This window comes from Ranitomeya variabilis, chromosome 4 (genome assembly GCF_051348905.1).
Source record: "Ranitomeya variabilis isolate aRanVar5 chromosome 4, aRanVar5.hap1, whole genome shotgun sequence".
Classification (NCBI taxonomy): Eukaryota; Metazoa; Chordata; class Amphibia; order Anura; family Dendrobatidae; genus Ranitomeya; species Ranitomeya variabilis.
The window spans coordinates 415,213,199-415,228,769 of NC_135235.1; the positions used below are offsets into that span (position 1 = coordinate 415,213,199).

At 45.1% G+C, this 15,571-nt stretch overlaps 1 protein-coding gene across 1 annotated transcript in view; it reads left to right on the top strand.

Annotated features, from left to right (window-relative positions):
* LOC143765029 (uncharacterized) overlaps positions 1-15,571 on the top strand; it is a 57,470-nt gene that overhangs the window by 39,498 nt on the left and 2,401 nt on the right. Inside the window, exons 5-8 of the mRNA XM_077251259.1 lie at positions 3,291-3,388; positions 3,495-3,573; positions 3,957-4,054; positions 4,182-4,293. Of these exons, the coding sequence (XP_077107374.1) occupies positions 3,291-3,388; positions 3,495-3,573; positions 3,957-4,054; positions 4,182-4,293 (387 nt within the window). The remainder of the gene's footprint in view (positions 1-3,290; positions 3,389-3,494; positions 3,574-3,956; positions 4,055-4,181; positions 4,294-15,571) is intronic.

Consider the following 15,571-nt stretch of genomic DNA (forward strand, 5'->3'; position numbering starts at 1 on the left):
TTTTTTATGCAGTTTTCTCTGCAGATTGTCTGTGTTTGACACAAATAAAGCTTTAACTGCAGTGGGGGAAAAAAAAAAGAAATGATGTCATTTCCTTGTCCAACCCTTTTCTTCTTCCATCCTCCATTTTGGGACTAAACACCAAAATGAGTGGACGTGTTTTGAATGACAGCGCTCCGCAGAGTGCTGAGCGTAGGCCAGATCACAGCCCGCGGATCCAGCTCTATCTAGCTATTTAAGTCTACGTTCACATTTGCGGTCTGCGCCGCAGCGTCGGGCGCCGCATGCGTCATGCGCCCCTATATTTAACATGGGGGCGCATGGACATGCGTCGCACTTGCGTTTTGCGCCGGCCGCATGCGTCACTGCAGCGCACGCATCCGGCCGCAGAGGACGCAGCAAGTTGCATTTTTGCTGCGTCCAAAATCAATCAAAAAAAGGACGCATGCGGCGCACAACGCAAATGTGAACATAGCCTAAGTGCCACGTATTTAAGTGCCACGTATTTCAGTGCCACGTATTTCAGTGCCACGTGCCACGTATTTCAGTGCCACGTGCCACGTATTTCAGTGCCACGTATTTCAGTGCCACGTATTTAAGTGCCACGTATCACGTATTTCAGTGCCACGTATTTCAGTGCCACGTATTTCAGTGCCACGTGCCACGTATTTCAGTGCCACGTATTTCAGTGCCACGTATTTCAGTGCCACGTGCCACGTATCAAAGTGCCACATATTTCAGTGCCACGTATCAAAGTGCCACGTGCCACGTATCAAAGTGCCACGTATCAAAGTGCCACGTGCCACGTATTTAAGTGACACGTGCCACGTATCAAAGTGCCACGTGCCACATATTTCAGTGCCACGTATCAAAGTGCCACGTGCCACGTATCAAAGTGCCACGTATCAAAGTGCCATGTATTTAAGTGACACGTGCCACGTATCAAAGTGCCACGTGCCACATATTTCAGTGCCACATATTTCAGTGCCACGTGCCACGTATCAAAGTGCCACGTATCAAAGTGACTGAGCGCCGGCCCTAAAGTGAAAGTGAAAGCAGAGCGGTGACGTCACCGCTGTGCTGTTAAGGCCGGAGCTCAGTCAGTGTCAGGAAGCAGAGGCTGGGGGACGCGCAGGTGAGCATGTAGTGTTTGTTTTTTTTACTTTTACGCTGGTAACCAGGGTAAACATCGGGTTACTAAGCGCGGCCCTGCGCTTAGTAACCCGATGTTTACTCTGGTTACTCGGGGGCCTCGGCATCCTTGGTCGCTGGAGAGCGGTCTGTGTGACAGCTCTCCAGCGATCAAACAGCGACGCTGCAGCGATCGGCATCGTTGTCGCTATCGCTGCAGCGTCGCTACACACATATACACACACACACACACACACTCACACACTCACACTCCATGCTGCTTCACTGGGGGGCGGGGGCTTCCCTCTTCCTGTCCGACGTCACGTCCAGTCCTGGGTGTCAACCCCTCCGTACAAAGACGCCGACACCCAGGACAAAGGCGCTGTGTGTGCACGTTAATATGGGGCCCTAGGGGGATACGCAGACACGCCGCTGCGTAAAGAATTGACATGTCAATTCTTTTTACGCCGGCGTGTTTGCAGACAAAAGCGCCGCGTTTTTTTGCGGTGTGTCTGAACGGCAAAGTGAATTTCTCATTCACTTTGCCGGCAGACGAAAATGACATTGCGCATTTTTGAAAAGCGCCCGCAAAATAGCGCTCAAAAATGCGCTATGTCTGAAAGTAGCCTTAGGCTGCTTTCACACTTCAGTTTTTTGCCGTCAGTCTCAATCTGGCGAATTCTGAAAAAAATGGATCTGACAAAAGTTGCCTCCGGATCCGTTTTTTTCTCATAGACTTGTATTAGCGACGGATTGCGATGCATGGTCTCACGTTTCATTCCGGATCTGTCGAAAATTGGTTTTCCAGTGACCGGAAAAAACTGACATAGTAAAGTTTTTTGTGTCCGAAGAAAAAACGGACAGTGACGTATCTATCGCCGTCCGTCGTTTGCTACAATGGAACCCTATGGCACTGGATCCGTCAACTGACGGAATCCGGCAACGGATTCAGTTTTTTTAAACTGAGCATGCTCTAGTTTTTTTTTTGATCCAATTAGCTGGATCAGTTAGTCGCATCAGTTTTTCACAATCTGCAACGGATCACATTTATCCTGTGCAATATGCTGAATGCTATTGTCGGGGTTTCCATGTAAGTCTCCCCCGCCAAAAAATATTGTTCATACAAAATCCTCCCCAACATATTCATTCACTAAAATGAGGCAGAGCAGATGGAGTCACTTTGGCCTTTGTATGGCTTCGGTTACGATAGTGTCTTTTTAGGCATGCATACAACTATGGTCGACAGGACACCGCCTTAACAGAGACTTTACAGAATCCAAAATTATTCCATGTGCTCTGCCTCATTATAGTGAATTGCTCCTTTGGGAGTTTCGTCCGAATTACAATTTTTGGGGATTTAAATGGAAAACTAGATATTAGTATCTAGTATAGAGCATAGGATAAATGTGAACTGGGCCTTAATTTGATTTTGGGAGGCAGACTGAACAAATAAACAGTACTTCAAGAACCTTTTTTATTTTTACGCAGTTCATCATGTGGTATAGGTGATAAGCAGACTATATTCTTCAGGTCAGTGAGGTTACCACAACACCAGGTTTTTATAGGGTTTTTTTGCGTTTTTCTACTTTTATTCATTTAAAAAATCTTTTTTTCTATAAACAATAGTTTTTCACTACCATATTCTGGGAGCCAAAGCTCTTTTTTTTCTTGGCCTACAGAACTGTAAAAGGGCTTATATTTTTCAGGATAAGTTTAAGTATTTATTATTATCATTTTGTGGTGCATAACATTTTTTGATAACTTTAGATTTTTCAGACACACAATAAACAAAACACAGCAATTCGGTGATTGTGCGAGTCAGTTCGATTATAGCGATACCAGATTTATATATATTTTTGTTGTTGTTTTTCTACTTTTTCACAATAAAAATAATGTTTTGCAAAAATGTACTTGTTATTACATTGTCAAATTCTGAGAGCTGTAACTTTTACATTTTTTCACCAACAAAGCTGTGTGTGATTTTTTTTTTTTGTCGGACAATTTGAAATTTGTATTGATGCCATTTTTGTTTTTAGTTGAAAATGCTCAATAAGCACATCTGATATCCTAGTACACCCACATATTATCTAAAATTATGTCACTTAAAGATCACATCACATATAAAACATGCATAGTTATTGTGTGTGTGCCTCTTACAGACAGGATCAGTACCAAAAACCAGTCTGAGCAATGTCTTCATTCTCTACATTTCCAAGATTTTTCAGAACTAAATGAATGTGCCTCACAAGATAATCAGGTAAACTTAGCTGAAGTCTCACCATATATTAAAATATAATTAACAGTGACTCATTTAACAAAAGGTTTTCTTACTAATGATTTCCAATAATTTCTTATTTGTTTAGGGTGAAGCAATTTTTGATATTAAAGTTGAAGTAAAAGATGAAGTAGAAGAGGAGCCTTTCATGAATTCTGATTACCAATGTAAGAAGGCAGAGAAGTCGATTAACGTGTAACTAAACTTTTCTAGATGTGTTCTTTTCTAGAAATATGAAGTCTAGTAGATTGGCAGGGGTTCGGATCTTGAAACACTATTGATTGCTCAAAAGGACTGTACATAAGCGCCCTGGGGTGTACTCATTGGCAAGGGTATGGTCTCTACATATTGCTTTGTGCGTGCTTATACAGGAGTGATTTTGAATGTTTAATGGGGGTCTTGGGTTCCTTACTGATCTATATAAAAAAAAAATCTTAATGTTTAGTTATTTTAATTGAAAAGGAGAGAGGTGATTTGAGAGTCATCTAGATATCATCGGTTCATTGTACAGTACATCAATATTATAATTCTCTCTTCGCATTTCCTACAGATGAATTTAGTCCGAGAAATCCACCCGAGGGACATCTCAGGTCTCTGTATTCCCATGGTTATCCAGAAGAGGATCACAATATCCCACAAAATTATCAGGTAGATGGATTAAAATTTTGGAAACCTCCTGGTCATTCAAAAATGTAGTCTTAGATTTTTGCTCTGTTTTAGAAGAATAAGTTGAACTTCTCCAAATGTCTTCTCAGTTGTACATATGTCAAATCAGGGTGAAGAACTCTCTGATTTAAAAGTGGACAGAATAGCGGAAAAAGAGGGGGCGTTTGTGAAAGGTGTGCAGCTGTGGAAGGAGGAACAAATTCCAGTATTTCTTGGCACAGGTTAGTAATAACCATGGAGGTAAAGCAAAGCAGACTACTCCACCTATGTCAACACGGTTAAGACTGACACAACCGAATTACTTTGTTTCCTTGTTAAAGGGATTGTCCAATGTTTGCAAACATTTTTTTTCCTGGACATGGATCTTCTCAAAATAATAAACTGAGGCAGTGATCAGCTGACTAGAACAGTATGTCATCTAACCGCTGCAGGCTATCATAGGCTTCTTTGTCCTGTCAAACTCGTAAAGTGCAAACATCACTTCAGAGTGATGTTAACTGGATCCATGGGGATGATGGAAGGTGAGTGCTACCATTAATGCATTTGGAAAAGTCCATGCCTAGGAAAAAGAGTTTTCATAGTTTGACAACTCCTTTAGGGTAATATAAGCCTGAATGGTTTTTGTTAATGTTTTTTGGTCATTTCCTAAAACATTTTGTTGATGTATTTGTCGCTGATGTTTTTGATCAACATTTCTATATAGCTTAATAGGCGGACACAGGAAACCATGGGAATGCGTTTCAACACCGTGCGGGTAAGTGTGTTTCTGGCCAAAAAAAGTACTAAGTTTTGCTACACGGGATTCACTTTCTCAGAAGTCCCTTCCCTTGCTCCCACCTGTTCTGCATGAGCATACTGGGCAAGATAGTAGCCTCAATGGAAGCAGTTCCACACACGCCCTCTAAAGTTCTTTCTTGTATCAAGATGAGAAAAGTCCGCTTGCTCCCTGGACCAACTTGTCACCAACTTCCCAGATCAAGAAGTCCCTGCAGTGCTGGAGATGCTGCCCCTTCATCCGTCACTGAAGATTGTTTCTTCCAATGCTTTGAAAGGTTGTAACAACGGATTTCAGTCTGCTCGGTTGGGAGCAGATTTCCAACACCTAATAGTCCTGGGCAAATGGAATGCTCAGGAATCATCCCTTCCCATCAACATTCTGGAACTCAGAGCAGTTATCCTTGCTCTTCTTCACTGGCAGAACCTTCTCTCCAGTCGTCCTATACAAGTTCATTCTGACAATGCTATGGCATCCTCCACCAAGGAGGAACTTGAAGTTGAGCAGTGATGTCAAAGGTGGCTCAGATCCTGTCATGGGCCTAAAGGAACGTACTGGCAATCTCAGTGGTGCACATTCCAGGAGTGGAAAACTGAGTCGCCGACTTTCTCGGCCAAGAGCAGGGCCGGACTGGGACTAAAATTCAGCCCTGGCATTTGAAGTCACACAGGCCCACTTGTCGCATGGTGACTGTATAATATCTTTGCACACTTGTAGGCTACAAGAAGTGAGGGGAGTGTAACACGACTATATAACATATAATTACAGCTGTATCCAGCATTACAGCTCAGTCCCCATAGAATGTAATACAGCACAGCCCCCATAGACTATAATACAGCACAGCCCCCATAGAATGTAATACAGCACAGCCCCCATAGAATGTAATACAGCACAGCCCCCATAGAATGTAATACAGCACAGCCCCCATAGAATGTAATACAGCACAGCCCCCACAGAATGTAATGCAGCCAGCCCCATAGAATGTAATACAGAACAGCCCCATAGAATTTAATGCAGCACAGTCCCCATAGAATGTAATGCAGCACAGCCCCCATAGAATGTAATGCAGCCAGCCCCATAGAATGTAATGCAGCACAGCCCCCCATAGAATGTAATGCAGCCAGCCCCATAGAATTAAATGCAGCACAGCCCCATAGAATGTAATACAGCACAGCCCTATAGAATATAATGCAGCACAGCCCCATAGAATATAATGCAGCACAGCCCCATAGAATATAATGCAGCACAGCCCCATAGAATATAATGCAGCACAGCCAGCATACAATGTAATGCAGCCAGCCCCATAGAATATAATGCAGCACAGGCCCATAGAATGGAATGCAGCCAGCCCCATAGAATATAATGCAGCACAGGCCCATAGAATGTAATGCAGGCAGACACCATACAATATAATGCAGCACAGCCCCCATAGAATGTAATGCAGGCAGGCAGCCCCCATAGAATGTAATGCAGGCAGGCAGCCCCCATAGAATGTAATGCAGGCAGGCAGCCCCCATAGAATGTAATGCAGGCAGGCAGCCCCCCACAGAATGTAATGCAGGCAGGCAGCCCCCCATAGAATGTAATGCAGGCAGGCAGCCCCCCATAGAATGTAATGCAGGCAGGCAGCCCCCCATAGAATGTAATGCAGGCAGGCAGCCCCCCATAGAATGTAATGCAGGCAGGTAGCCCCCCATAGAATGTAATGCAGGCAGGCAGCCCCCCATAGAATGTAATGCAGGCAGGCAGCCCCCCATAGAATGTAATGCAGGCAGGCAGCCCCCCATAGAATGTAATGCAGGCAGGCAGCCCCCCATAGAATGTAATGCAGGCAGGCAGCCCCCCATAGAATGTAATGCAGGCAGGCAGCCCCCCCATAGAATGTAATGCAGGCAGGCAGCCCCCCATAGAATGTAATGCAGGCAGGCAGCCCCCATAGAATGTAATGCAGGCAGGCAGCCCCCCATAGAATGTAATGCAGGCAGGCAGCCCCCATAGAAAGTAATGCAGGCAGGCAGCCCCCATAGAAAGTAATGCAGGCAGGCAGCCCCCATAGAAAGTAATGCAGGCAGGCAGCCCCCATAGAAAGTAATGCAGGCAGGCAGCCCCCATAGAAAGTAATGCAGGCAGGCAGCCCCCATAGAAAGTAATGCAGGCAGGCAGCCCCCATAGAAAGCAATGCAGGCAGGCAGCCCCCATAGAAAGTAATGCAGGCAGGCAGCCCCCATAGAAAGCAATGCAGGCAGGCAGCCCCCATAGAATGTAATGCAGGCAGGCAGCCCCCATAGAAAGTAATGCAGGCAGGCAGCCCCCCATAGAATGTAATGCAGGCAGGCAGCCCCCATAGAATGTAATGCAGGCAGGCAGCCCCCCATAGAATGTAATGCAGGCAGGCAGCCCCCATAGAAAGTAATGCAGGCAGGCAGCCCCCATAGAAAGTAATGCAGGCAGGCAGCCCCCATAGAAAGTAATGCAGGCAGGCAGCCCCCATAGAAAGTAATGCAGGCAGGCAGCCCCCATAGAAAGTAATGCAGGCAGGCAGCCCCCATAGAAAGTAATGCAGGCAGGCAGCCCCCATAGAAAGCAATGCAGGCAGGCAGCCCCCATAGAATGTAATGCAGGCAGGCAGCCCCCATAGAAAGTAATGCAGGCAGGCAGCCCCCCCCCCCCCAATAGCTCCACAATCCAGTCATCACTCATTGATAAAAAAAAAAAAACAAACAAACACACTACTCACCTCTCTCCTCATGTCCCGCGCTGCTCCTGGCTCCGGCCTCAGCAGTCGCAGTCTGCCCGCCCGGTCACACAGCAGGTGCGCGATGATATGACGTCATCGCGCACCCGCAGTGTCAGTGGCAGGCAGAGCGGGGAATGATGGGAGAGGGGGCGTCAGCAGACGCTCTCTCCTCCATCATTGCATTCAACTGTACCGGCGTCTATGACGCCGGTATAGTTGAATGCGGGGCCGGGAGTGCGCCGACAGCGGGGGGAGTGTGCCGACAGCGGCACATTCGAGCGGCCCACTACTGCCATCGGCCCTTCTGGCATTTGCCAGAACTGCCCTATGGCCAGTCCGGCCCTGGCCAAGAGGGTCTCGTTGTGTGCGGATGGTCCCTGAACCTGTCAGTTTTCGACAAGAATACTTTTGAATAGTATTCCCATGGTTTTCTGTGTCCCCCAATGAAGGCTCAGGGAAAGAGATTTTACGTTGAGTAAAAAAAATCTTTTCAGTCTCCTTTGAGTGTCTTTTTATTAGCCCGTTTCTGAAGTGTTTTGAAATGCATTAAGCAGTGACCAAAACATTAAAGAGTTTTATCTCTAATACACTTACAAATTGCTCAAAAAGACGCCCAGTCTTCTTTTTAGCTTTATTAATGACTTCTATTGTACATCATATAGTGTCTACCTGGTGGAAAATGCCTGTAGAATGGACAGGTCATATCTCTTAAGTGCTTGGTGTCTTTGAAAGCCTGGTGCATTTAAAGATACTCAAAAGCTAGAACAAATCAACAGCAAGTTATTTTTCCATTGAAATAGGTCAATTATTTTTAGTGCTTTCTTTAGCACTCTTTTCTGCGTTTTTATTAGCGAACATACTCAAACAAATGCCTGAAAAAGTCACAGTCTGCACATACCCTTAGGTTCCCCCTTCACACGTCCATATTTTGGTCCATATGTGGTCCGTTTTTTTTAACGCATATACAGATACACACACACCCATTGTATTCAGTGGTGGCGCGCACGTCAGGTTTTTCAGATGGACAGCACGGAGGAAATGCGTGCCGCACACATGCACGCTGATGACGTGCGGTTGACATTCGAGTGATGCCTGTGTGACACGTACACTAATGAAAAGCTCCGGCAGCTGGGAAAAGCAGTACAGATAGCGCTTGTCCCAGGCGCCGGATTCTGACTACAACTCTCATCCTCTCCTGGTCTCCCTGCGATCAGCGAGACAAGGCGACGCTGAAGATAGTTGTAGTCAGTCCATTAAATAATTAAAAAACGACAGCATGGGGTTCCCTCTATATTTTAAAACAAGCGCAGATAAAGTAGACAGCTGCGAGCTTCTATTATCAGGCTGGAACGGTCCATGGTTAATGGCCCATCCTGAGCCCAAAAATAGAAGCCTGCAGCCACTCCAGAATTGGCACATCACATTAGATGCGCCAATTCTGGGGCTTTACCGGGCACATCCTAATACCCATGTGGTGCCAATCGGGGTTATAAATAGTTTTGATGACTTCTATGATTTGTCAAAATACGGTAACCAGTAAAGGCTATGTAGACAGCTGTGAGAGCTGTTATTAATAGGCTGGGATGCTCAATGGATATTGGTCTGGTTCCAGACTAATAACGCTAGCTCACAGCTCTGCTTTCCCTCAGCTGGTTATTAACCCCCTCTTGACCCAGCCTATTTTGACCTTAATGACCTGGCCATTTTTTGCAATTCTGACCAGTGTCCCTTTATGAGGTAATAACTCAGCAACGCTTCAACGGATCCTAGCGATTCTGAGACTGTTTTTTCGTGACATATTGGGCTTCATGTTAGTGGTTAGTTTAGGTCAATAATTTCTGCATTTATTTATGAAAAAAACTGAAATTTGGCGAAAATTTCGCAATTTTCACATTTTGAATTTTTATTCTTTTAAACCAGAGAGTTATGTGACACAAAATAGTTAATAAATAACATTTCCCACATGTCTACTTTACATCAGCACAATTTTGGAAACAACATTTTTTTTTGCTAGGATGTTATAAGGGTTAAAATTTGACCAGTGATTTCTCATTTTTACAACAAAATTTACAAAACCAAATGTGAGGTGGTCCCTAAAAAAAATGAAGTCAATTTCAGAGTTCTATATGGCTGAAAATACCCAAAAGTGACACCATTCTAAAAACTGCACCTCTCAAGGTGCTCAAAACCACATTCAAGAAGTTTATTAACCCTTCAGGTGTTTCTCAGCAGCAGAAGCAACATGGAAGGAAAAAATGAACATTTAACTTTTTAGTCACAAAAATGATCTTTTAGCAACAATTTTGTTATTTTCCCAAGGGTAAAAGGAGAAACTGGACCACGAACGTTGTTGTCCAATTTGTCTTGAGGACGCTGATACCTCATATGTGGGGGTAAACCACTATTTGGGCGCACGGCAGGGCTCGGAAGGGAAGGAGCGCCGTTTAACTTTTTGAATGAAAAATTGGCTCCAATCTTTAGCGGACACCATGTCGCGTTTGGAGAGCCCCCGTGTGCCTAAACATTGGAGATCCCCCACAAGTGACCCCATTTTGGAAACTAGACCCCCCAAGGAACTTATCTATAAGCATAGTGAGCACTTTAAATCCCCAGGTGCTTCACAAATTGATCTGTAAAAATGAAAAAGTACTTTTTTTTCACAAAAAAATTCTGTTAGCCTCAATTTTTTCATTTTCACATGGGCAACAGGATAAAATGGATCCTAAAATTTGTTGGGCAATTTCTCCCTCACATGTGGGGGTAAACCACTGTTTGGGCACATGGTAAGGCTCGGAAGGGAAGGAGCGCCATTTGACTTTTTGAATGAAAAATTATCTCCATCGTTAGCGGACACCATGTCGCGTTTGGAGAGCCCCTGTGTGCCTAAACATTGGAGCTCCCCCACAAGTGACCCCATTTTGGAAACTAGACGCCCCAAGGAACTTATCTAGATGCATAGTGAGCACTTTAAACCCCCAGGTGCTTCACAGAAGTTGATAACGCAGAGCCGTGAAAATAAAAAATAATTTTTCTTTCCTCAAAAATGATTTTTTAGCCCGGAATTTTTTATTTTCCCAAGGGTAACAGGAGAAATTGGACCGCAAATGTTGGTGTCCAGTTTGTCCAGAGTACGCCGATACCCCATATGTGGGGGTAAACCACTGTTTGGGCGCACGGCAGGGGTCGGAAGGGAAGGCACGCCATTTGGCTTTTTGAATGGAAAATAAGCTCCAATCATTAGCGGACACCATGTCGCGTTTGGAGAGCCCCTGTGTGCTTAAACATTGGAGCTCCCCCACAAGTGACCCCATTTTGGAAACTAGACCTCCCAAGGAACTAATCTAGATGTGTGGTGAGCACTTTGAACCCCCAAGTGCTTCACAGAAGTTTATAACGCAGAGCCATGAAAATAAAAAATAATTTTTCTTTTCTCAAAAATGATTTTTTAGCCCACAATTTTTTATTTTTCCAAGGGTAACAGGAGAAATTTGACCCCAAACGTTGTTGTCCAGTTTCTCCTGAGTACGCTGATACCCCATATGTGGGGGTAAACCACTGTTTGGGCACACGTCGGGGTTCGGAAGGGAAGTAGTGACGTTTTGAAATGCAGACTTTGATGGAATGCTCTGTGGGCGTCACGTTGCGTTTGCAGAGCCCCTGATGTGCCTTATCAGTAGAAACCCCCCACAAGTGACCCCATTTTGGAAACTAGACCCCCATAGGAACTTATCTAGATGTGTGGTGAGCACTTTGAACCCCCAAGTGCTTCACAGAAGTTTATAACGCAGAGCCGTGAAAATAAAAAATCATTTTTCTTTCCTCAAAAATAATTTTTTAGCCCACAATTTTTTATTTTCCCAAGGGTAACAGGAGAAATTTGACCCCAAACGATGTTGTCCAGTTTCTCCTGAGTACGCTGATACCCCATATGTGGGGGTAAACCACTGTTTGGGCACAATGCCGGGGCTCGGAAGTGAAGTAGTGACGTTTTGAAATGCATACGTTGATGGAATGCTCTGCAGGCATCATGTTGCGTTTGCAGAGCCCCTGATGTGCCTAAACAGTAGAAACCCCCCACAAGTGACCCCATTTTGGAAACTAGACCCCCCAAGGAACTTATCTAGATGTGTGGGGAGCACTTTGAACCCCCAAGTGCTTCACAGAAGTTTATAACGCAGAGCCGTGAAAATAAAAAATCATTTTTCTTTCCTCAAAAATAATTTTTTAGCCCACAATTTTTTATTTTCCCAAGAGTTACAGGAGAAATTGGACCCCAAAAGTTGTTGTCCAGTTTCTCCTGAGTACGCTGGTACCCCATATGTGGGGGTAAACTACTGTTTGGGCACACGTCCGGGCTCGGAAAGGAGATAGCACCATTTGACTTTTTCAATGCAAGATTGGCTGGAATCAATGGTGGCGCCATGTCGCGTTTGGAGACCCCCTGATGTGCCTAAACAGTGGAAACCCCTCAATTCTAACTCAAACACTAACCCCAACACACCCCTAACCCTAATCCCAACCCTAACCCCAACACACCCCTAACCCTAGTCTTAACCCTAATTCCAACCCTAACCCTAAGGCTATGTGCCCACGTTGCGGATTTGTGTGCGGATTTTTCGGCACCGTTTTTGAAAAATCTGCAGGTAAAACGCACTGAGATTTACCTACGGATTTACCGCGGATTTCCAGTGTTTTTTGTGTGGATTTCACCTGCGGATTCCTATTATGGAGCAAGTGTAAAACGCTGCGGAATTCGCACAAAGAATTGACATGCTGCGGAAAATACAACGCAGCGTTTCCGCGCTGTGTTTTCCGCACCATGGGCACAGCGGATTTGGTTTTCCATAGGTTTACGTGGTACTGTAAACGTGATGGAAAACTGCTACCAATCCGCAGCGACCAATCCGCTGCGGATCCACAGCCAAATCCGCACCGTGTGCACATAGCCTAATTCTAACCCTAATTCCAACCCTAGCCCTAATTGTAACCCTAACCCTAATTGCAACCCTAACCCTAATTCTAACCCTAATTCTAACTCTAGCCCTAAGTGCAACCCTAGCCCTAAGTGCAACCCTAGCCCTAAGTGCAACCCTAGCCCTAAGTGCAACCCTAACCCTAAGTGCAACCCTAACCCTAAGTGCAACCCTAAGTGCAACCCTTTCCCTAAGTGCAACCCTAAGTGCAACCCTAACCCTAAGTGCAACCCTAACCCTAAGTGCAACCCTATCCCTAAGTGCAACCCTAATTGCAACCCTAATTCTAACCCTAATTCTAACCCTAACCCTAAGTGCAACCCTAGCCCTAAGTGCAACCCTAGCCCTAAGTGCAACCCTAGCCCTAAGTGCAACCCTAGCCCTAAGTGCAACCCTAACCCTAAGTGCAACCCTAATCCTAAGTGCAACCCTAACCCTACCCCTAACCCTAATGGAAAAACAAAAATAAATATAATTTCTGTATTTTATTACTGTCCCTACCTATGGGGGTGATAAAGGGGGGGGGGTTATTTACTATTTTTTTTATTTTGATCGCCGTGATAGAACCTATCACAGCGATCAAAATGTACAGGGAACGAATCTGCCGGCCGGCAGATTCGGCGGGCACACTGCGCATGCGCAAGGCATTTTCCAAGATGGTGGCGCCCATGAGAGAAGACGGAGGACACCGGGAGGGACACCGGGACTAGGTAAGTATGGGGGGGTGCGATCGGACAGCGGGGGGGAGGGGCGGAGGTGAGAGGAAGGCGTTTAGAACAGGACGGAGGGGTAGGGAACACTGACGGCGGTTGCAGATCGCCGCCGCCAGTCGTGCGGGGGCCAGATCGGGGTCTGTAATTGTAATATTTCACCAATTTTCATAGGTGAATTATTACAGATTGCTCTGATTGGCTGTTTCACTTTTTTTTTGGCTGTTTCACAGCGATCGTACCACTCCCCCTGTCCCTGCATGTCAGGTGAAATTGGAGTTAACCCTTTCACCCGGCCTGCAGGGACGCGATCCGGCCATGACGCATATGCTGCGTCACAGGTCGGATTGGCACAGGTTTTCATGACGCATACGCTGCGTCAAAGGTCGGGAAGGGGTTAAAAATAAGGGGGAGCTAATGCCATTTTTTTTTTTTTTTTTTTTGTGCTAAATACAAATACAGAAAACTACACACACAAAGCACTGATAATATACCGTATCTTGCGGATTATAAGACGCTCCGGATTATAAGACGCACCTCAAATTTTGAAGAGAAAAATAGGAAATCAAAACCTTCTTTTAATAAAATGGTGGTGCTTCTTATAATCCATGCTTCTTCTTGCTTACCGGGGATGGTGGCTGCAGTGAAGCGGGGTCGCTGCTGGAGGAGGCAAGAGCGGAGTGTTGCTGCAGGCTGGGATGAGGAGGTGTTCAGATGTGCGGTGGGCCGCTGCGGGTGTTCAGTGCTGCGGGTGTTCGGATGTGTGGCGCGCTGCTGCGGGTGTCCGGTGCTGCGGGGGCTCTGCCGACATTTTGTGAAAGGCCAGAGCCTCCGCAGTTACAGGGTTTCCTATGCGTTGGACTCTGGGAAAATGGCTGCCGGGGGCGGCGCATGCACAGATGGAGATCTCGGCACCAAGATCTCGGGAGATGAGATTTCAGCGCTGAAATCTCATCTCCCGAGATCTTGGTGCCGTGATATCCATGGTATCATGATATCCGTGATATTGGTGCCTGTGCATGCACCGCCCCCGGCAGCCATTTTCCCGGAGTCCACCGCATAGGAAACCCTGTAACTGCAGGGGCTCAGGCTGTTCACAAAATGACGGCAGAGCCCTCCCAGCATCGGACACCTGCAGCGGCGTGCCGCACATCCGAACACCTCCTCATCCTAGCTTGCAGCCTGCAGCAATGCTCCACTCTTGCCTCCTCCAGCAGCGACCCTGGTTCCCTGCCTCACCGCGGCCAGTAAGGTATATCCACATTATAAGACGCACCCCCATTTTCCCCCCTTATTTGGGGGAAAAAAAGTGCATCTTACAATCCGAAAAATATGGTACCTCACTGACCTATATCTATCTTTCTTAACTCTATCTTTGAACATCTAACACCTAAACGTCTGTCATTTGTATTCTTCATTCACTGATGGTGCACATGGATGATACACACGAACATGTACATATGTATGCCACATGGATGGTGTCACACTGACACAAGGATGGCACATGGACCACGGACATCACCCGTACTGGTTTTTCTAGAACCGGAATCACCAGGACGTGTGACAAGGAGTTTAAAGTGATTTTTTTTCTAATCCCTTCCCGACCAAGTGCTTCTGTTCTTTCCTTCCATTTTTCAAAAAACGATAACTTGTGTTATTTTTTCTTCTAAATAACTTAGGGAGGTGGCAACTAAAAAAACGCAATTCTGATGTTTCAATTTTTTTTAAAATCTTTACAGCATTTATCATATTGATTAATCAGAGTTATATTTTGATAGATCTGACTTTTACAGATATGACAATACCAAATCTTCTTATTCCTTTTCCTTTATATTATTTCTTTGTTATTAAAGAGGGGAAAAGTGGGTGATTTTTTTTACTGATTTTCTTGTGCAAAAATAGTCAAATATTAAAAACAAAATCATGAACCGTGTCACTGTAATTGTATCGACTTGCAGAATAAAGTTAGAGTAACTGTCATTTATTTTTTAACTTCATGGAATAGTAGCTTGAGTGATATATTACATATTTTAAAAGGAACCTGTCACGTCATTTTTAGCTATTAAACTGCCTCCAGTGTGTTGTTAGTGATGCAAGTAGCATCACTAACATGGTTTTCTCAAAGAAAAGCTCCCAGTATTCTGTTTAAAAAAACACTTCATATCATTAGGGGTTTGCAACAAAAAACTCCACTCCTCTGACTATATTGTTAAGGGATTCCCTCACATACCTTTTGTTTCAAAGTGTTTTTTAAACATAATACTGGGAGCTTTTCTTTGAGAAAATCATGTTAGTGATGCACAT